The sequence below is a fragment of the Protobothrops mucrosquamatus genome, unplaced genomic scaffold (assembly GCF_001527695.2).
Source record: "Protobothrops mucrosquamatus isolate PMUCROS unplaced genomic scaffold, P.Mucros_1.0 scaffold114, whole genome shotgun sequence".
NCBI lineage: Eukaryota > Metazoa > Chordata > Lepidosauria > Squamata > Viperidae > Protobothrops > Protobothrops mucrosquamatus.
In genome coordinates, this window is record NW_015386486.1 from 170,661 (window position 1) to 194,137 (window position 23,477).

A 23,477-nucleotide genomic window follows, 5' to 3' on the forward strand; every position below is an offset into this window, starting at 1 on the left:
CCCATCGCATCTTCAGCCGAACAAGCAGGGAGGGGGAGCAGAACAGGAGGCAGCGGCTCCAGTGGCGGCGGCCCCATTGCGTCCTCAGCCAAACGGGCAGGACGGCGGGAGCGCTGGCTGAGGAGGCGGAGGAAGCGGCCGCCGCTGCTGCTGCTGCCGGGCATCCCTCAGGGCGCGTCTCCCTCGCCTCGGCTGAGGCAAGGGGGGGGGAAGCAGCCTGGAAGTGCCCGCAGGGCAGGACGGCGGGAGCGCTGGCTGAGGAGGCGGAGGAAGCGGCTGCCGCTGCTGCTGCTGCCGGGCATCCCTCAGGGCGCGTCTCCCTCGCCTCGGCTGAGGCGAGGGGGGGGAAGCAGCCTGGAAGTGGCCACAGGGCAGGACGGCGGGAGCGCTGGCTAAGGAGGCGGAGGAAGCGGCCGCCGCTGCTGCTGCTGTCAGGCATCCCTCAGGGCGCGTCTCCCTCGCCTCGGCTGAGGCGAGGGGGGGGAAGCAGCCTGGAAGTGGCCACAGGGCAGGACGGCGGGAGCGCTGGCTAAGGAGGCGGAGGAAGCGGCCGCTGCTGCTGTCGGGCATCCCTCAGGGCGCGTCTCCCTTGCCTCATCCGTCCGTCCGTCCCTCTTCTCCACCTCGCGCGCACGGCTGCACCGGTGAGTTGAGGCAGCGGTTCTTTAGCCGGGAAAGCCGGTGAGGCGACGGAAGAATGCCTCGTGGGCGGGCGGGCGCAGGCGCCCTGGGGTTTCTGAGCGGCAGGAGCAGGTCTCTCAGCCTCGGCGCGCGGCCATTTTATCTGCCGTCGAGACGGTCGAAGACGGCCTTGCGAGAGTGGTTCTTTAGCCGGGAAAGCCGGCGAGGCGACGGAAGAATGCCTCGCGGGCGGGCGCGTCGCAGCTGCGGCTCCCGGCGGGTGGCCAGACCCTCCGCTCAAGCGGCAGCGGCACGAGGACGTGACCCCCGAGGAGCGGCCTATAACCAATACAAAATGGCCAAGTGTGGGAGGGCCGCTGGACAAGTGTGGGAGGGCCGCATTTAAATAGAGCAGGGAGGGCTCTTAGCGGGCCGGATTAAACCGGTCCGCGGGCCGCAAATGGCCCGCGGGCCGGACTTTGGACATGCCTGCCCTAGAGAGTAAAATGCTGACGAAAGCTACTCCTTACAAAACACAGAATACACAGAGAAAGAAAACCAGGAGAGTTTGTACTTATATGATGTATCTAAGCATCAGATGGTAACATATCATAGCAAGAGGACAATTATTATTGTTGTCTAAATATTGTCATGACTAGCAGTCTATGTGTGCCACAAAGGCAGCATAGTACAATATGCTACAAATTCAAAAGCAGTCCTAAAGTACTACTAAATAAAGACAAAAAGTTATAAATTTGTTGAGACTGTTTTCAGGTTCTTTTTGTTACATGAACTCTACATTTGCCTTGTTCAAAAGCTCTAAGGAAGTCATAATTGAGGAATAACAGCATGAACAAACTGCTAATCTTTAAATGCCCTCTAGCAAAAATACAGGATCTTTTTGAATGTTTGCGAAGAATCATGCCTGCACCAAATCACTTTGGCCCAAGTTTCAGAATTTAATTCACACTAACTTTCTGGCCTTTAGCCAGAACAATGGACAAGTATTTGAGTAGTGACATCTATTTATTAAGCTGTTGGGAGAAAAAAAAATCTAGAACAAAAACTCAATCCAGAATATTTTTGTTTGCTTTGAAAATAATCTTCTACTTAAAGTAGCAAATCTAATACAGTACATATGAATCATAACAGGAACTATGGGAGGGGTTTTTTTAAAGGAAGAAAATAAATCAGAAAAGAGCAAGTAAATTTAGCATCTGACTCTCCTCACCAGCGTTCATACTTACTTTGCTAAGATGCCCAAACTTAGGAATAATTTGATAACTTCTGTAATACAAACAGCTGTGGATGAAAAGTACAGAATTGCTCCAGTTGTTCTTGTATATCGCAATGCTACTGTATATGTTGCAGCCACTAAGGTCATCACCGTCAAGCAGTACAACTTAAAAAGTAGGCTGACATTTTCTGGGGGAGGAAAAAGGATCCTTCTGTCAAATATAAGAGTTAAAACTCCACCTTCAACAGTCACAAATAAGTCCACATGAATAATCTTGATCTTAAATACACAGGGGGGGGGGAGAATTCTAGGTACCCCAGCAATGATGACAGCTAGCCATCTACAGAGGAATATCTGGTAGCCATTAGAGCAGAGTTTCTGAAACGTAGCAATCTAAAGATGTGTGGATTTCAATTTCCATGGCTGGCTGAGGAATTCTGGAAGTTGGAAACTGCCAGGTTGCAGAAACACTGCATTAGAGGGTGGTGCACACAAATCTTCACAGGCATCATATACAACAATTGGTTAGGTTGGTCAGCCCTGTTACACAGTGTGCCCTGAAACAACATTTCCTTATGTCTAGGACAGGTCAACCACTATTTTTTTTCCATGATCATTACCATGGCATCTCCCACCTAAATAGCCTATTTGGAAGGGATGCAATTTTGTGTCTCACTCTTACTTCTATGCCAACCAACCTAAAACAAGAGGGTGGGGACCTGGTTCAAAGTGAACTGCCCTGGAGCAAAAAGCCTCAGATCTTCATGTCTTTGGGGTGGGGATGGGGGGGGGGGTGAATTTAAGTAATTGTTGACTCAGGCAACTGCCTGAACTAGTCCCTGGAATTTTTCTTGATAAGGTTTTTTGGAAGTGGCTTGCCCTCGTCTCCTTCCTAAGTTGAGAAAGAGGGACTGGTCCAAGGTCACCCAGCTGCTGTGTGCAACTGGCTTTCCTCATGTCTCTAGTGATTAACAGCAGGGTACTTACTGCATACATCTAGCTCTACCCAATTTTTCAGATACAATAATTTTCTGGAATTTTATTTCTTTGTGCCGAATGATTTTGTTTTAATAATTATATAAGAAATTAAGAATTAAAAATCCTGGCAGCATCCAGTTCCAGGTAATGATTTAGAATTGGTACCATCTCTCATTGTCAAGGAAGACTAGTGATGTTTGCCTTAGATCAGGGGTGTCAAACTCGCAATGTCACAAGACGTGTCACAACATATCTCGACTTTTTCCCCATTGCTGGAGCTGGGGTGGGCACAGTTTCAGCATGACACATCCAGCCCGCAGACCGGCAGTTTGACACCCCTGCCTTAGATTCTTTGCTTTACTTCTACAAAGTTAGGTTTTTTGTATTCCCCCAACACTGTATACATAGATCATTATACCATTATTCTAATATAGCTATTCATTCCCAGTCACTCAAACATTTATTCTTTCAAGGGAGTTCCACCTTGTGTAAATATTCCTCCAAGGTATTACAGGTTATACTTTACAACCATATAATTTTTGTTCATCTTTTAAAGATAAGATCTCATTTGCTTCAACATGTGGCAATGAGACTATCTGCAGCAGATACACGTATCATTCAGTGCAACCAGGTGGTGAACAGTGCCATTAAACATTTTTCTTCCTTTGAACAGTAACAAGAAAACTTACTTTTCATATTATTGGGGGTGTATTGCTTATTCTGTTTCCAGAATAAGCAAAAGTGTCATATATGATAGTTAAATAAAATGCCAAGGTAGTTAAATAAAATTAAGAGAAAGACTTGTTTATCTATTTAAAACATTAAATTTCAGAGATACAATGGTATAAGAGCCGTGGTGGCACAGAACGTAGTATTGCAGGCTAACTCCCTGCCCACTGCCAGCAGTTCAATCCTGATTGCTCAAGGTTGACTCAGTCTTCCATCCTTCTGAGGTCAGCAAAATAAGGACCCAGACTGTTGGGGGCAATATGCTAGCTCTGTAAACCACTTAGACAAGTTTAGCACTATGGTATATAAGTCTAAGTGCTATTGCTAAAACCATATAATGTTCTAATTTATCTTTGACTTTAAAATAGCATTGCATATTTATTGCATATTTCATAAAGTCAATTCAGGTGTTTTTTTTAAAAAAAACCTGACCATACTATTAACAACCTTGCCAAACTACTAGTAAACTAAAGCTTTTCTTCATATATATTAAACCTTCATATGAACATGCCAGAAACTGGATGAATCTGTAAAATGTGAACCACTTCCATAGAGAACTATTAGAAGTACAGAGAGCTATTAGAAGTACATCTAAATTAGGGGTTTACATAGCACAAATCTTTGAAAGCAAAACATATCATAGTTCTCTCAATGAACTGAGTTCAATGAACAATTTGTGTATTTCTTTCTCCTGTATACATGTCCAGATCATTGTGAAAATTGTCTTCATTTTCTACAATTTCTAATGTCAAATCTAATTTGGTACTCAAAATTTCATTCCATAGCTAGCACATATGCTTCCAAACTAAGCTCTTATGTTATTCTATTATTTCAGCCTGGTCAATTCATATGTAAACAATAAATCATTTGTACATTCGGTATAATCACGCCTGAAAAACAGAACCAGAACTACCATTGCAAAATGACAACAGATACATGAACATGCGTTCACTTGATTGAAAACAAGAATGGGAGAAGTAGTCATTAGATCTGGACATCACTTGCACAAATTAAGCATTATTTCCATACAGCACATACAAACTGTCCTCTCAACAACGCTGAAGACTTGTTTTAGCCATACAGACGGGACGTTAAAAGGCATGTATTTTTCCCGTGCCTAAAGGCTCTTAGGGAGAGATACTCCAACCAAATCACTCCGACCACTTTTTCCAAGACGGGACCAGATATGTTGGACTTCCAAACCTATCATTCCCAGCCAGCATAATTAAAAAGTCCGATACATCTGAAAAGCTTTGATTGGGAAAACCTGTTACAGTGCAACGGAACAGCTATCCACAGATAGCAGAAATGTAGTGACAACAAACCGATGTCGGCTTGCGCCTTGTAGAAACTAGCAACCTTCTTCTCCGCGGCATAATCAGGCTGGGTTCCATTCTGGGGGGAGAAACCTTTTTAGAATTCTCCACCCCCCCTCCCCGCACGTGGGGCTGCCCAACCATTAGCCCCAGTGAAACGGATCGCTCTCTTTCCGCACAAGCGTTCAAAGCGGAGCCGATCGGAGCAAGCTGGCTTTTGCAATCGGAGCACCAGCGGGATCATTCGCTTACCTTTCGGAGGCGCCATAGCAGCCGTGAAAAGGAATCAATTGGCGAGCAAATAAGCCCGCCCAGCCAATCAGTCCCCAATTTACCATAGAGAGCTATACAAGACAACTAGAGGGTCCGTTCCGGTACGCATCGCTCCGATCCTGCCGCCGGAAAGAGAAACAGACCGAAGCTTTCTTGTGAAGTTCTTGGAGGGTGTCAATCATCTCTTCCAGGAAGTAGGTGGCATTGATGCTGGCACGGCTATTCCTTAAAGGGACAGAACGCCAGCAAATTCTTATTTTTAACATAAAGACAGACTTCAGCTAGTCCAATTTAGCAACTTTAAGACAGGAGGATTTCAAATCATGTAGTCTTCAGCCAGCTAATTAGGGGATTCTGGGAGTTGAAATCCACCTCTTAAGTGTCTATGGAGATTCTCAGTCACCCAGGTCGTGGTTCTCCCAAAGGTGCTTTTTCAAAAAGCAACTGGGAAAAGTCCGAAGGAAGAACAAAAGTCCAGTTGCCCTTTTTTTGGGGGGGGAAAGCACCTTTGAGTCCACGTCTTAAGGTTGGCAAGTTTGAAAAACACTGAGCTGGAGCGAGCGGAAGGTCTGATCTCTTCTTGTGTCTTTTGTTTTGGGATGGACGTGCCACTGTCCAAGGCTATCTTTTGCAGCCGGGATTTCTCCCCCAAAAAAGAAGCAACTTTCAGAGTAGTATTTGTTAAAGTGTAGCCCAAGGATCCCTGGGGGCTACCGGAGACACTCTCAAGGGTCCGCTAAATCAAAATTAGTAGCCAAATATTGAAGATATTTGCAAAAATGTAAAACAATGTCACTCTTGTCATTATTATTTGTTAAAACTATAAGGGTTTTTTCATGAAAAATATGTTAGTATTTAATGGGTTTAATACTGAATATTTTTTCTGCAAATGGATCGGTTTTAATTTTCAATATAAATAAATATAACTCATATAAACAAAAGCTCTTTCAGTGTCCTCCATAATTTTTAAAAGTGGAAGGTGGTCCCGAGAGCAAACAGATTAAGAAACACTATTCTGGAGCACTTTAAGGCAGATATACACTAAGCTTTCCTGGAGTACGGTGTGAGTCATTCATCTCACCAAAATGGGTTGGATTGTTTATACCTCAGGCATTGGTTTTTGTTAAACTAAAATTAGTTTTGGGGTTTTGTGAAACTCTTGTGCTTTTTAACTCTTGCCTGCCCACTCCAGTCACTTTTGGACTGTATCCTCATGGTAAAGTCCTTCAAATTTGGATCCTAGTAATGACGTGAACACATTCATAGTTTTCTTGGCAAGAATATGTAAGTAGTTTGTCACTGCCTTGTTCTAGGATTTTTCTATTTCCCAGTCTACTGTATAAAAAAATGATGTCCTCTAAGCAACGCATGTGCTGATAGCATTTTTTCAGTTTACTGTTACATTAATTAATGTGCCTTTCCTGCCCCACAATGTCTGTGTATAGGAGTATTGATTGTTGAGGTTGAGATTTAACATAAAATATATACACATATAAAGTCACTGTGGCATTCTGAGGCTCTAAGGCTGGCCTGCACAACATGCAGCCCATCAGCATTCTTTAAAATTCTAAATTTGCTATTGCCAAACATCACCACCGCCAGAAAGGATCCATCACGCCCTGAAAGATATACTGCCAAGCACTTCCAACACCTGCAGGCCACACCAACACTTCCAACTCCAGCCCTGCTGCTGTGATAATCATCAAATCGCTGATCAGTATGCCAATTATTCCTTTGTGCCCTGTGATCAATTATCAATGTGCTCCTTTCCTTGTGCCCCTTGTGCAGTCCTGTTCTAAGGACCAACAGTGTTACCAGCTAACTCCACTGAGACAATTAGAGCTATGTAATGCTATGAAGAGGGTTGAGGAAATGAAAAAGGTGTGCACAAAATGGATTTAAAAAAAAACAACTAATCAATCACAGACAAGAGATGGGAAGAAAAGGCAGAATATCTAAGACAATAAGCAGCCTGAAAATTCAAAAATTAAATAATAAGCTTAAGTGTGATGGATGAGATGCAGTGTATCTTAGTTTATATTTGATAAAATTAAATTATCATTTCATACATTTAAGTTATCAGAGAGGGACAGGTCTGACCATGAATAATTTGTGCTGCAGCTTATTACTGATATTTGGAGCTTTTTTTTCCCCTGTTCCTATTCATGAAATGTATGTCCAACCTTCCAACCAAAAAATAGGAGACTCGTTTACATTTTTAAATATTTTAATTTATGGAAATGTTTTTTACTTTAACAACAAAATTTATGTTTCATCAACAGCTCTAGTTAAATTCACTTTGGTCATACGAGTAGTTGGGGGTGTTCCTCCACGAAGACCAGCTAGGAAAATCTGTGGCTTCGGTACATTGCTACTGTTCTCTCGCTTAGTTTGTGTGCCAGAATCCTTCAACAAGTATACTTGGCTGCAATTGTCTCGTCTCATATGACTGAGGTTGGTTTGCATTGAGTGAGTTAGCTTCTGGCGCAAGTTAGCCTGAATACAGAAAAAGATATGCAACTAAGCAAAATCACACTCTTGAAATTATGTGGATTCACTGCATATTTTCTAATGCTAGAATGACAGTAATTGAAAGCTAATATATATGAAGATATATAACTATAATAGATCTAGACTAATTAGATTGTTAATAGGAAATAATCATTTCGAGAAGACTTCTATCTGTTTTAAGATTGGGACAGTCTAGACTTTTCTCTTATAATGGTGACAGGGCAAAGGCAGAACAGGCATCTGTTTAATTCAGTCAAATGTCTATGAATTAAATTTCCAGCTGAACTATTATCTGCTGGTAAATATAGATTCAAGAGCCTCACTCAATCTTCTCTAGTTTCCGGTTTAAAAATAAAGATTGACTTCATTCTTGAGAATTCATTGGCTTCTAAATGTACTGTACCATTTTGAATTAGGATAGCTTTCTTCTTACATGTTAAAAAGAACAAGGGCAATTTATGCCATGTTAATTTATTAAATGTATATCCTGCCTTTCCATTACAAAGATTTAAAAGTAGGTTTACTTTTTTAAAACAGTTAAAAATGAAAGTAGAATAAGAGCAAACAAGATCAGATCTTATGGAAAACTTGCAGAAAATTGTTTTAAACTGGAACTTAAACACTGTTAAAATTAACATTTCAAACTTGAAATAAAACCTTCAGAGTTTCACATAGCTGCAGAGACTATTTCAATCATGGGGTATAAATAAATAAAAAGCCTGTTCTGCATACTGTATAAGTGATTATTCTCAACCTTTGTGGTTCACATTTCTTGCAAATAATCAGTCATGGGCTGATTACAATTTATTGATTACAACACCAATAGGCTTGGTTTTTTTAAAAAGACAAACTAGACAAAATAATCTGAATATTGTGTCTCATATCTCAGGTTTTACCAGAACTAGATATTTTGTTCAACTGGAAAATTGGGAATTCCAGTAATTAACAGGCTACCTGAGATTGTGGGTCAAAAACTCTAACCCTTTTAGTTCAATTATCAATCTAGGATACAGACCAGTTTGATGGCTTTTCTCCTCAACTCCCATTCATTCCATTCATAATTCTTCACAATTGTTGGTGGCAAAATGTGGGTGTCAGTCTGAGTACTGCTGTCACATTTTGAGATTGGTTGCAGTAAATGCTTGTCTTTAGCTCTAAACTGGAATAACAACAAGAATAAAAATAAACGTAATGTTATTCTCAACCTCTTTCCTTAATTTTTGGACGAATGTCACAGAAACTCAATCTGATGTTTTTAAGAATATGTTTTTGGTGATTATGGCTCACTCTGCTTTCTTCTCATTAAGCATTACTGAGAAGAACATCAGTAAGTGATTGCTTAGCATATTTCAAGTTGGGAAATCTGCAGAGCTAAACACACTGCCAATAGTGCAGACATCACCGCTGCACCAAAGTTCCACCTTTGCTTTGAGAAATATCCTATTCAGCTTCCTAGAACAGGTGTTTTCTAGCAGTGCCTTTTTAAATCAATAATTGAAGAACATAACGGAGCACCTGAGAATAAGGAGCCAGGCATTCAAACTGATGGTGAAGCTCAAGCAGCTGAATAAGCTCTGCACATTCCTTTGCTTTTTCTGCTATCATCCTAATGTATTTATCTGGATTCTTGGCAAAAGTATACGCAGCTTCCTTAGAATTAAAAGAATAATATCTCTCCTTATGTTTCAAGACTCCAATAGAAGGATTTCCTACAAAATTAAAAGCACAAAAACATTCACTATACATATATCTAAACATAATTTTCTTAACTTTTGAATTAAGAAAGCATGAATCTTAAAAAAAAAAAAAAAAAGTCCAAATTTTACATTGTGTTCCCCCTGCTCCCTGGGGAAGAAAAGAGGAAGACAGAGAGAAACTAATACCGTGTAACAGGGGTGTCAAACTCAATTTCATTGAGGGCCGCATCAGCATTGCGATTGCCCTCGGGGGGGAGGTGGGTGTGGCCAGGGTGGGTGTGGCCTACTGGGTGGATGTGGATGGAGTGGGTGTGGCCTATTGGGTGGGCATGGCCAGCTCTACATCGTTTGCGTCAAGGGTGCCTGTGGGGGCGTGGGCAGGAGTGGGACAGATCTGAGGGTCTCTGGCAGAAGGGGGTGGGACCGGGGCAAGTGCCAAGGCATGGTCTACTGGAGCAGCCTCAATGCCTGCCGAAACCCCTCCCCCAGAGCCCATCAAGCCGGATATGTGAAGTAGGCGAGGGCCATTTTCTGGCCACTTCCAGGCAATGGTGCATTTCTTCATTCCTCACAAAGGGTGACACCTCCCCAGCCTGCACCCAGGGGGCGGGGCCGATGCGGCAGGGGCTGGTTCCTCGCTGTTTCCAGACGGCTTTGTGGAGCTAAGACTGAATGCATTTCAGCATAGATGGCCACCACAAAATTGTACATTGGCTCCCAGCTGGCCTGGGCCAGGGCCAAGGCCAAGGCAGTGGGGGCCATTCCCTCACTGTTTCCAGGATGGCTTTGCGGGCCACATGAAACCACTTCGCGGGCCGCATTCGGCCCCCGGGCCTTGTGTTTGGCATGTCTGCCGTATAATGTGGCGGCACAGCAAATAGCATCAGGAAGCAATTATCATGCTTCATTCACTGGATCTGAGAAGTGTCTTAGATAACATTGTCTTCCATTTGTAGCCATTTCATATGATCTGATCTTTAAATATATTATATTTAAAACAAGAATTATCTATAGTTATTGTACCTGGGATGAGAAGGCCATCATTAACAGCAAACGTGTATGCACAAAAACCATGATACTGAAGCAGCAGTTGGCTAAAATTAATTGTACTTTCTGGAAAGAACCATTCTTCTTTGACAAAATCAGCAGGATTTACTTTCTGATCTAAAAAGAATAGATTAAGAAGAATACAAATTAAAGTCTTAGCCAGTACAGGTCACCTAAGGGCTTGTAGTATTCCCTGGGATATACTCATCAGTGTCTCTGTGTGTTGAGTCTTCAAAAGAGATGTGTACAATAAAGTTCATACATGAATCATTTCATGTGCAGAACAGCTAGCTTGGAGTAGCTTGGGCCCAAACTAAAACATATTTTCTCTGGATACAGAACAAAAGAAGGCTCTTTTGCAAATGTGGATCAGGAGGAGGCATAAGGTTATAGAGGTAGACAGAATAGTGGGATCTGGCATCAGTGGCAACTAAGGAGATGGAGGAAGGGAAGAAAAAGCATTAGGAAAACCAGGTAGTTGGCAGCTTGGTGGGATATACGGAGCTAAGAAACAGGCAGCTGCAGCAATGGAGGCTGAGGGGAGTAGAGAGAAAATTGGAGGAAATTAGGCAGAGCTGCTGGCAGCAAAGACTGAATGGAGGCAAAAAGAAAATATGCTAGGAAGAGGAAGTCTGGTATATTGTGCTGTACAAGGAGCTGCTGAGGGGAGAGATGGGGGCAACATGTAAAATCACTATGGGATCCCTACAGGTTTTCTTTTGGCCCAAACTCAAGAGCACCAAAAGCTTCAGGGTTTTATTTTTTGCTGAACCACGACTCATCTAGAACATGAATGAAGGTGAATACACTGTCCCAGGATAATGTTGCAGATTGGATCCTGCATTATCTAGAACAGTTTGTGCTTGTTCTAGAACAGTGATGGCGAACCCTTTAGAGACCAAGTGCCCAAACTGCAACCCAAAACCCACTTATTTATTGCCGGGTGCCAGGTGGGTGTGGCTGACTGGGTGGGTGTGGCTGGGGTGGGAGTGGCTACCTCGATGATGCTCGTGGGGAGGGACATCTGTGGGGGCTGGGCAGGGTTGGGGGAGATCCAGGGGGTCTCTGGCGGCTGGGGTGGCAGGCCGGAGGCTCGTCCTGCGGGGTGAGGCGAGGCAGGGAGGGGGTGCCAATTGCCGTGGGGCAAGTCAAGGCATGGGCAGGGGCAGCTACTGCCTGACACCATCAGCCCCTGCACACAGAGGCCAGCGAGCGTATGGGGCAGATGGTGTCCGTCAGCAGCCACAGCCTGCCAGCTGTCCTGCATCATGGCGAATTGCCCCCCTCTGAACAGCCCAGCCCGACCAAGACGGAGGGAAGGGAAGGCAGAGAATCAGTGGTTAAATGATTTGAAACCCACCACTGGTCACTTCCAAAGGCTGTTCACTCACTCTCCCACTAAAATCTGCTCCTTTTACAGGTTTCCCTCACCCCACCCAGCTCTCGCAGCTGTTCCTGGACTCAACTCCACATTTTTTTCCCCCAAACTTCACAGTTAAAACAATGTGTAGCAGCTTAAGTTTTTATTTACTCCTTCCACTCACCAGCATTTTTTAGTAACCTTTCTTCATCAGTTTTGATAACAAGGCCTTCAAGAAGAGGTACTATCAACTCTTCAGGAAAGATAAGTGTGTGGCTTTCTAAGAACTGCTGGAGACTGACGGTCAAATTATTGAGGAAACTGAGCACCAATATTTCATCTTGAAAACTGGTCCAAAGGTTAGAAAGTCCAATAAATACAGGCTAGAAGGAAAAAGATACCTATAAAAATATGTTTCTATTATGGCTGCAAAACTCTTATTGTCCATTTCTCAAAAGTATGCAGAACCTATATTGTATGCCCATTGTATATTATAAGGCAGGGGTCCACAACAGGTAACAAAATATGAGCTGAAGATGGAAGATGCAGAACATGATTCAAGTTTTAGATTACAATCAGGAAACAGAGATAAGAATCATGAACATTTGCCAGGAGACAATTGCAATAATCTAAATAAGAAGCAAACAGAGCCTCCCGCATCAATAAAGTTACAGCCTCCCTATCAAATCCACTGGATTCAATACTCATCAAGTGAATATCTGTGACTCTTGCTATAAGCACCTTAAAAGAACTCAGAGTTAGCTTATCACAAGGCAAGATATTGAAGCTGCAGACAAGATATATCTAGGATGTTAGAATGTTATAGCTTTAGTCTGGCAAGATACTGTCCATTAGAGGAAAGCAAATAAAGGATAGGACTTAATAATAATAATAATAATAATAATAATAATAGTAGTAGTAGTAGTAGTAGTAGTAGTAGTAGTAGTAGTAGTAGTAGTAGTAGTAGTAAAGTTGGAAGGGACCTTGAAGGTCATCTAGTCCAACCCCCTGCTCAGGCAGGAAACCCTATACCATTTCAGACAAATGGCTGTCCAGTCTCTTCTTAAAAACTTCCAGTGTTAGAGCATTCACCGCTTCTGGAGGCAGGTTGTTCCACTGGTTAATTGTTCTCACTGTCAGGAAGTTTCTCCTTAGTTCTAGATTGCTTCTCTCCTTGCTTAGTTTCCACCCGTTGCTTCTTGTCCTGCCTCCAGGCGCTTTGGAAAATAGCTTGACTCCCTCTTCTTTATGGCAGCCCCTGAGATATTGGAACACTACTATCATGTCCCCCCTCTTCCTTCTCTTCATTAAACTAGACATACCCAATTCCAGCAGCCGTTCCTTATATGCTTTGGCCTCCAGTCCCCGAATCATCTTTGTTGCTCTTCTCTGTACTCTTTCTAGAGTCTCAACTTGACTGGATTTCTCTGTGTCATCTTTGGGCTTGGGCCTGATGGTGGCCTTGCCTAACAACGTGAGATTCAGTTCCAATTGCCATCTTAAATCAAGGACTAGTGTTGTTTTTAATTTCAGTTAGCATATAGGAGTTGATGACTATAGAAACTGAAATTAAATAAATAAGAACATAAAGGATGAACAAAACAGGAGCTAGAACTAATCACTGAAGGATATCTCCACTGCAAAAGAACTGGAAGACAAAGAAGACTTGAACTAATTCAATGCTCAGCCAATTATATTCAGGGACTAGAATCTAGTCCAGGGGTAGTCAATCTTGGCTCTTTTATGACTCGTGGACTTTAATTCCCAGAATTCCTGAGCCAGCTAAGCTGGCTCAGGAATTCTGGGAATTGAAGTCCACGAGTCATAAAAGAGCCAAGGTTGACTACCCCTGGTCTAGACAACAATATCTGGTAATCAAAAGTATTAAACACTGCCATTAGGACCCAAAAGACCAACATCAATGTAAGATTTTGGGCGTCACGTGACCCCCCCAGAGTATCAGTCACTACTCTGGACAGCACTACCTGAGTTGAATGACCTGCCCCAAACCTTGATTAATTGGACAAAGAAGGCCACTGGAAAACAAGGGAACAGTTGTTAGAAGACAATTGACTCAAAAAACCTGAATAAAAATGGAAGCAGTGATACAGGCCAGTAAGTTTAATTAGTAATACTATAGTACTATAATTTAGCTATGTTAGCATATTTGTAACAATTTGTAACAACACTGTACAGATTGAGTTGTGTTGAGACATGTCTAAATATGAATCCAGTCTCTGCCTGCAGAACAATTCCTTGTCGGTCTGGTGCTGAGCTCACAATGAAAGCAGTTTAAGTTATATTCTCTGTATTCAAGTTAAATATTTGATTGTAATGGTGTAATGCTTATTTGCAATGCTACAAAAGGGTGTAATTCATCAGAAACAAAATTTGTTTGTGAACGAAGCTTGTCAAAAAATGCTATGAAATTTATTTTGCTTGTAAAGTGGATAATCAACATAAGAACTGGGGAATTGGGCCCCTCACATTTGTTGTATAACATGTGTTTAGAGGATTCACACCATATGCCGTTCTCTTTTTTTATGATTGGAGGAAGCCCTCCAAAATGATATCTCTGCCTAAAAAGCACAATAGGAATCCCTTCTAAAAGAAAGCATGCTACAAAACACCAGTTTACCATCTGGAACGAGGGCCTGTCCCACATAATGATGAGTTTCCTGTAGCAAGGTCTCCAGAAAATGTGACGTTTTAGTTTTCCTTTCTCCTTTCCACATCAAACTTGGGCTTATGAAAAACTCAGTAAAAGCAATGACTAAAACAGGAATTGGATTCAGTTATTTGAGGAATACATTTCCCAGGTTAGTGATGCTAAATTTAAGGAAGATATTTCTGTAGCTCCTTGGATTTTTTTTTTAAAAATGGATAAAACCCGACCAATTGGACACACTTGATGAAGCACTAAGCAAGACTGAAAATGCTTCATGGCAATTATTCAAAAGCACCTGTAAAACATTTTTTTAGGGAAATTATAAAGCATAAAACTATTGCAAAATAGTGAGTGATTTTCTGATGTCGTACCAAGCTATGCAATGTAACATGTCATTGAAAGTTCATTTCTCAGACTCTCACTTGGACCTTTTCCCATGACAACCTCAGGGCAGTCAGTGACAGGCACAGGGAATGATTTCATTAGAACTTTTCAAACATGGGAAAGCGTCACAAAGGCAAGCGGAGACTTGGCATGCTGGCTGACTACTGCTAGATTTTGGGGGGAGATATTCTTAGAGTGAAATTCAGCAGAAAATCAAACACGGCTTCTTTTAGGTAACAGTTTTCTGCTTTAAATTAACTTTTAAACATAGGCTATTACCCAAGTAAAGTTGCGTGTCACTCAAAAAACCTTGCCAGACAGATTGGGTAAATCTATCAACTGGTAAATAAAGCTTATCATTTCAGAAATTCAGAAACTTACGTAAACAAGAGAGGTGGGCACTGCTGTTTTTGACTTAACGATGTTGTTGACCTGTTCCATCTCCGCTGCAAATTCCTTTTGCATCATTTCAACTTCTTGTGCACATGTGATGACATCAGACTGAAAATATACAGTATGTTAAAGGTGGCAGATATTAAATTTGTAGGAAATTATAAAAGTTGTATCGAGTTGCTTAATAAACAAAACATACTTTGTAGACTGGACCATTTCATTTAAAAAAAAAAGAGAGAGAGAGAACATGCTAGCTTTTAAATGTCGTACATTCTTATTTCAGCTAAAAAGTGATTTGCCATATCTCCAATTTTGCTCCCCACCCTTCACCAAGAGAGTTTTAGCTACATTGAAAGTTTGCAACACATAATGGAATCTTACCAGAATGATGCAGAGGAAAGCTTCATGTTGTCTGACATTGTAGAGTGCTTCTTTCAACATGGTTTCCCTGAGTTCTATTTCACCATTTTGACTCTGGTGCATCATTTCAATTAAGGCCGTGTATCGGTAGGCTAGCTGTTGGGAAGCGTGCAGTTCGATGTCTATATGGTGGCTGGCTGCTGGGATAGCTTCATTCAGAATCGCCGGCACTGTTGACACACAATTTACCTCAACGTTTCATTTCTATAATTAGCAAAATACATTTTCCTCACATGCCCAGGTCTAAATTATTATCCTGAGAGCTAAAGCACTGTCCGTCCCTTTTTAGGTGTACACTTGGGCTTTTGAGAAGTCCTTTCTTCTATAGCCTCCTACATGCTTCACGTATCTCCAGAAGTTGAGGAGATTCTTCAATAATGTCTACAATCAACATGAAAGGTTAAATGTGAAAGAGAAAAATCACACATTGGTGAATGTACAAAAGGACTTCAGGTACATCCACAAACCTCCTTGGATCATGCTTTAAATCAATTAGACACAAATAAGAAATATTCTACCAATTTTTCGATCTTTGAAAAAATTATGATCAGATTGCTCCGGAGGATATTCAGAGAAAAATAACATTGTTTTTTTTGGGGGGGGGGGAATTAAAGGTAATTGTCATCTGAAGCAACTCCCCTGAAGTTTTGTAAACAATTCTGAGCAGCCCTGAAACATTTCTGACATGTTCCAAAGTAGGATAGATATGTATGTTCTGCAGCTACATTGGTAAATATGTATTCACTTACAGTCATCAATGCCTTCGCCGCCTTTCCCACAGTCCTTGTTGAACAATCGAATTCCCGTGACAATCATGGTAAGTTCTTTCAGTTGCTGCTCTTTCTCTTTTTTATTGAGAGAGAGGAAAGCCGCAAGCTCTGTTTGAGGAAATACACTCTGCAGGGCAGCTGGTAAAATATTAAATATGCAAACAGTCAGATCACGAAAAAAAGACTGACTTCCAAGGGAGAACAGTAATGCCCGTTTGGAAACAGACCACCTCCCATCTCTACGCTATGCCTAGCACAGTGGTTCTCAACCTTTTTAATGCCGCGACCCCAACCGGTCGTAAGTTGAGGACTAAACCGGTCGTAAATCGAGGACTAAGCCGGTCGTAAGTCGAGGACTACCCAACCGGTCGTAAGTCGAGGACTTTCCCTGCCCGGGAGCGCCACGCATGCGTGGTTCTGCCCCCTGCGCCAGCCGAGGCATAGCTGGCAAGCGGCAGAGACGGAGCAGGCCGACCACCAGCTGGCCCAGCCCAAGGGAGGTAAGGCACCCGCCAGAAAAGGGGAAAAAATGGCGGACAAAAAAAATGGCGGACAAAAAAAATGGCGGACAGCCTTGCTTGGCGACCCCCATGAAATGGTCGATCGACCCCAAATGGGGTCCCGACCCACAGGTTGAGAACCGCCCTAGCACACAGGTCGGCAACCCGCGGCTCTGGAACCGCAGGCAATATTACTAAAAAGCTATAATGTTATATTTGGACATTTTACTAACCAGTTGCCTCTCTAATGACTTTGATGTCTGTAGGAGATCCAAGGCCGGAGCGTAGCAGCACATAGCTGACAATCTTTCGATAGACACTTTCTAATTCTTCTCGGGTACGAGCTCGATTATCGGTAATTTCTCTACACACAGGAGCAAGCCTTGAGTCCAGAACACGATGCTGTTCCTTAATTAACTCAACTAAGAGAAAGCACAAAACCATTGAAAGCTATTCCCATCTCTACTATTAAGCTGTAAGTTAATGTGTCATGATAGATTTTATCGGAGAGACTTTCTCTCCTGCAGTTACACTTTCAATTCAAATCACAGAGACAGCAAAGGGCTATAATAGAGAGACAAAAAGTACTTTCAGTACAGTATAGCTAAGTAAAAGTTCTCATATCGTAACATACTCAAATCCTCCCACGTATTCATTTTGGTACAATACTACTATAATCCTACCAAATTATCCTAATCACACAGTAGGGTTGCTCCCTGAGTTAAAACAGACTGAATAACATTTTACAACTGGCAATTACAGATAACCAATTTATTGGATCATTGGAATAAAATGTGTCTGTTTTATCAATTTGGTAAGGATAGATGGGATAGATAGATGGGAATACCAGATCATCTTATTTGTCTCTTGAGAAACCTATATGCGGGTCAAGAAGCAACAGTGAGAACTGGACACGGAACCACTGATTGGTTCGAAATTGGGAAAGGAGTCCGGCAAGGCTGTATACTGTCGCCCTGCCTATTTAACTTATATGCAGAGCACATCATGAGAAGGCAGGGCTAGATGAATCAAAAGTTGGAATTAAGATTGCCGGGAGAAATACCAACAACCTAAGATATGCAGATGATACCACTCTAATGGCAGAAAGTGAAGAGGAACTAAAGAACCTCTTGATGTGGGAGAGTGCAAAAGTGGGCTTGAAACTCAACATTAAGAAAACCAAAATCATGGCATCCGGCCCTCTCAATTCCTGGCAAATAGATGGGGAAGAAATGGAGGTAGTGACAGATTTTATCTTCCTGGACTCCAAGATCACAGATGGGGACTGCAGCCAAGAAATTAAAAGAAGCTTGCTCCTGGGGAGGAAAGCTATGGCAAATCTAGACAGCATACTAAAAAGCAGAGACATCACCCTGCCAACAAAAGTATGTATAGTCAAGGCCATGGTTTTCTCAGTTGCAATGTATGGCTGTGAAAGTTGGACCATAAGAAAAGCCAAGCACCAAATAATTGAGGCCTTTGAACTATGGTGCTGGAAAAGACTCCTGCGAGTCCCCTGGACTGCAAGGAGATCAAACCAGTCAGTCCTAGAGGAGATCAACCCTGACTGCTCTTTAGAAGGCCAGATCCTGAAGCTGAAACTCAAATACTTTGAACACCTAATGAGAAGGAAGGACTCAATGGAGAAGATCCTAATGCTGGGAAAGATTGAGGGCAATAGAAGAAAGGGACAACAGAGAATGAGGTGGCTGGATGGAGTCACGGAAGCAGTAGGCATGAGCTTAAATGGACTCCAGAAGATGGTAGAGGACAGGAAGGCCTGGAGAACGTTGTCCATGGAGTTGCGATGGATCGGACATGACTTCACAACTTACAACAACAACAAAGGATAGATGTTCAGGTGTGGTGGTTCAGTAGCTTTAAAAGATCAGAGAAGGTCTATACTCTGGCAGTTTGAGTCTTACCACTATGTGATGGAGTAAGCTCCCATCACTTGCCTCAGCTCCTGCCAACGTAGCAGTTTGAAAACATGTAAATGCAAGTAAATAAATAGGTACCATGTTTCACTATGCACTGCAGCATAGTGTCATGCTGGCTACATGACTGTGGAAATGTCTTCGGACAGTGCTGGCTCAGTGGCTTAAAGTAACGGAGATGAGCATCTCCCCCTAAAATTGACTATGACTAATGGAGTAAAACCCACAGAGACACCTTTCCCTTTATAACGTTTTCAGGATTTCAAGACTAGAAAAGTATAGGTTGGTTATCTTGAAGACATTTAATTTCTAACTTCCTTGTTTTCATTTGTGTATGTGATTGTGTATTACAGTATTTAGTTTTACTCTTTTACTCTCCCTATTAATATTATAAATATTTGGATAAACAAAAATGAAGGTTTTACTAGGTAAGAAGACCTACAGTATTAAAATCTAAATTTTATCTAAGCATGAATGAGAATGCATTACAGGTAGTCCTTGACTTACAACAGTTTGTTTAGTGACCTTGCAAAGTTACAACGGCACTGAAAAAAGTGATTTATGACAATTTTTCACACTTATGTCCATTGCAGCATCCCTGTGGTCACATGATCAAAATTCAGATGCTTGGCAGCTGACTCATATTTACCAGTATGATGGTTGCAGTGTCTCGGGGTCATGTGATCCCCTTTTGCGACCTTCTGACAAGCAAAGTCAATCGGGGAAGCCAGAGTCACTTAACAACCGTGCTCCTAACTTAACAACTGCAGTGATTCACTTAACAACTGGGGCAAGACAGGTTGTAAAATGGGGCAAAATTCACTTTAACAAATGTCTCACTTAGTAACAGAAATTTTGGGTTTGATTGCAGTGGTGACTCGAGGTCTACTTGTACCAGAGTAATATATTCACAATACACAACTTTGCCACAAATCACTTACCTCGATTTGTATAGTTCATATCAAAATAAACTTGCATCTTAATTGTGTTCAAGGATGGATTTTTAACATCAAGAAGTCTGTCAACACAAAGCTGAAAAGAGACACTGTGGAAATAAGTCATTTCAAGCTACCTTGCAAATGATGAAAACAGTATTTTCCTAGCTACAGAAACATTTATTAATCGTTTGGCTCAAGATTTATACACTGGAATCAAATACTATCATTCCAATAGAAATATAAGGCAAATCTCATATATTATATCTGGTTATACTGTATTATTGTATTTTATTATTAGTGCTCTTACTATTACGTATCAGCCCCTTCTTTTTACTAAAGCAGGCAAGAATTATAAGGAAAATCTCATGTAAGTTTTTAAGTTCTTCAACACACTCAAACCTCTAGCAAGACAAGTTCCACCTGCCTTAAAACAGCTCTACTTTATTTGGAAATTTATGTCTTCATTCTTTGGATGTCCCACACATGTCAAAAAGGCCCAAACTTGATTTGTGTAGTTATTTTTAGAAATTTGTATGAGAATGATTTTTAAATTCAAAGCATTATGGCCGAAAACACTGAATGTAACATATTAATCACATTTTCATTCCATTTTTTACAGACAGACCTGGTCCTGAGGAACAGTGGGGATAGTTCTAATGTATAGTTAGAAAATAATCTAATAACTGATTGATATCAGATTATTTTAAGGAGAAATTTTAATGATACTGCAACATTGTACTTCTTCCCTCTTTCTTTCATAGAAGTCATCTGCAAATATTTGCTCTTCTTTCTCTTAGCTTAGTTGTGACAGATGTTGCTGGGCCAGTTCGCTCATGAGGCAACATATGTCTTCTTTATAACTTTATTTTTCTTCAGAGCAACTTGCTTGGTCGATAATGAAGGGGGTTGGCCACTTGTTCATGTAGCTCAAACTGGCTTCCTCTTTTGTGCAGCTCTTTCACAATCTGTCAAGGATTCTCTTGATCTTGCGCNTGGACATATATAAAATCGAACAGAATCCTTTTGCATAAGTTCCACAGTAGGTATTTACCTGAATCAGTTTCTGTACATCAGCCTTTGTTAGAGTTTTATCCACATTAAATCCATTCTTTGGATCCAGTACAACAGCTTTCACCTATAAAATGATGAAGGAGCTTCCTGATTAATTTGTTTTCTTTCCACTTATTTAGGATTAAAGAGTACTTAGCAATGCCTAATTTAAATTTTACATTTAAATCTTATATTTAAATTAACAAGATTCAACACCAGTGCAGTAATTTTATGTTTGCACTGTAACATGGTCTAAGATTAATAAATGATGGTTTCACCACTAGATTAGAATCATCAGAAAAAAGATGAAGCTATATTGCATCACTGGTTGATAGGAGTAAGTGTCATATTTTATTCTTTATTCAATGATGAAAACTTTAAATGGCTGTCACCATTTCCCCATACTGAGAGCCACATTCAGCTTAGAAGTTGGGAGGCCATGAATTCTATTCTTTGGCACAGAAGCCAGATGGATGACTTTGGGCCAGTTATTTGAAAATATCTATCTACCAACTCCCACTGGTTCAAATATTAGATTAAGGTCCATAATCTTCAATGAAGAGGACTTTATCCTCTAGTGAATTCAGGATACTAATATTAACTTTTTAAAAACAATATATTTAAACATTTATGTAATTTAATGTCTTCCATATGGTCCGAGCACACCACTCAAAAACCACGTAGGCACCTCTAGTTAAAAATAGTTAAACACCCCAAATTTAAATAGACAAGATTGATTATTTGTGCTGTTACCATGAATGCTACCAGAGTTTCTGTTACATTTTGTCCGTTTATTGCACATTCTTGCCCTATTTCACGGATGATATTCTTGATGACATTTTCAGCTTGAGAGTGAGCCATTCTGCGGCAATAAAAAAGGAAGATGGACATTTGTCATATTACTATTTTCAAACTTGCTTTTATTGACAATACCGCACATATAAAGTCCCCCAACCTATCAAACTCTCAAGGATATCCTAGCCAAAAAACCAGCATTATTAATGGCCATCAAGAAAACTGATCAGAAAAGTCTACCCAAAGAGCTTGTTTGTTGTATAAAGCTTATCATACCAAGCAGACTATGGCTTGATACTCTGACAATTTAAGAATTGTAGTACCACGCAAGACACCGTGTTTCCAACTCAATCTTTTACATCTCCAACTGCTGAGGGAGTTTACCTGTCCAAAGTCCTAGAAAGATGGATCAACAGCATTGTGATTTCAACATTTCTGGCATCATATCACAATAGTAGTGTTGTTGCCAGTATCAGCAGAAGGCCAACAACCTAAGCAAGTGAAGGGATGCTTAGCAAGTGATGAAGTGATCTTCATCAGTGCTGCCCATAGATTAACTCTTACTTCATGTCTTCCAATGCCCTTTTCTCCATTCAACTAGCTTTTAAAACTAATTCTAGTTAACTAATTAAAACTAATTTTAACTAACAGATTTGATCACTTATTTCTCAACCCAAAAGAGTTAATCAAATGAATTCTTACGGTTCATCTACAGTTGCAGTATTAGTGTAGGATGTTTACAATACAGTATCCACCCAGAACACCGCTAAAATATCAAAACATTATGATTTCTGATTTAGTAATCAAAAAAACAATGCACAAATTTATAGCACGGCACTTCCAATTTCATGCCACGATGTTTCTAACAATGTAGATTAAGACCATTTATTTTCTGCTTTCTCGTTCTTCTCACTGCCCACCTCCCAAGTCCATGATACGTGCAATGCAGCAACTTTGTTAACTTCCCACCTGAAAAATCAAAGATGGAGCATTCAGATGATCTACAGGTGGGAAACTAAGGGTTATTTATTCACTTACAGAAGTTCTTCTTTTTTTAACCACTCTGACGAAACCACGATCCCCCCCCCCCCGAGGAAGGTCAGGCGGAATTACTTTCCACTCCTACCTTCCCCACGATCAATTATTCCGTCTTTTCTATTCAGCAGGAGCTCCCGTCTTTCCCAAGGAGCGTGTTGATCCGTGAACCAGTCCTTCGTTTCCATGGAGACCGCAGACTCTAGCCAATGTCCTTTCAGATAGCCCCGAATGAAGGGCGGGGCTAAACGAGTTTCTCCGTGTCTTCTGCCCTTTCTCCGGGTTGATGATGGCTGTTCTCCTTCTCCGCGCCGTCCTAAGTCGGCATCTCAGCCGAATCCCCTCATATTTGGGGGGGGGGGGTTTAATCCTTTACCTTCCTGACCAATGGCCTGATTTTATTCCAAGGTACTTGTGTTCATTTCACACTTCGAGGGGAAAGACTGGCGGTTTCGTCCTAAGCTGCAGACTGTACACGTTCCTAATATGCATTTAATAGACACGTGTCAGGTAGCTAGAGGTGCGGTAAACAAGCTCCGTCAACTAACTGCAGGCGCGAAGATGCACAGCCGGTTCTTAACATTTTAATGGTTATAAAGTGCTATGGATACTGAAAATACCCCTCCAAATGACATTTGATGTTGTGAAATTAACGACTTGGCATGAGGTCAAAGATTCCCCTCGGGATCTCTAAGCAGAGGCACCATTTGAAACTTCGGAGGACTACTAGATGGCAGCGAAACTCTCTCCCTTCTTCTGGTCATCAGGCACTTGGTAGTACAGTTATTATAGATCTTTTCCTAGGATACTTCCAGGTA

General features: G+C 41.5%; 2 protein-coding genes across 2 annotated transcripts in view; both read right to left on the reverse strand.

The window, feature by feature from the left end:
* SLC35A1 (solute carrier family 35 member A1) overlaps nucleotides 1–5,268 on the reverse strand; it is a 17,458-nt gene extending 12,190 nt beyond the window's left edge. The window contains exons 1-2 of the mRNA XM_015812853.2: nucleotides 5,134–5,268; nucleotides 1,869–2,046 (exon numbers count right to left, since the gene is read on the reverse strand). Coding sequence (XP_015668339.1) covers nucleotides 1,869–2,046; nucleotides 5,134–5,149 — 194 coding nt within the window. The 5' untranslated portion in view covers nucleotides 5,150–5,268. The remainder of the gene's footprint in view (nucleotides 1–1,868; nucleotides 2,047–5,133) is intronic.
* A 2,116-nt stretch (nucleotides 5,269–7,384) lies between these two features.
* On the reverse strand, nucleotides 7,385–22,817 carry CFAP206 (cilia and flagella associated protein 206). Its single transcript, XM_015812854.1, has 13 exons — nucleotides 22,751–22,817; nucleotides 21,583–21,691; nucleotides 20,831–20,914; nucleotides 19,783–19,873; nucleotides 17,138–17,326; nucleotides 16,384–16,542; nucleotides 15,596–15,804; nucleotides 15,203–15,322; nucleotides 11,954–12,152; nucleotides 10,386–10,526; nucleotides 9,181–9,374; nucleotides 8,681–8,824; nucleotides 7,385–7,650 (listed from the first exon to the last, which is right to left on the reverse strand). Exons 2-13 carry the CDS (start codon nucleotides 21,688–21,690, stop codon nucleotides 7,420–7,422), a joined length of 1,869 nt encoding a protein of 622 aa, XP_015668340.1. The 5' UTR covers nucleotide 21,691; nucleotides 22,751–22,817; the 3' UTR covers nucleotides 7,385–7,419.
* Nucleotides 22,818–23,477: the final 660 nt, after the last annotated feature.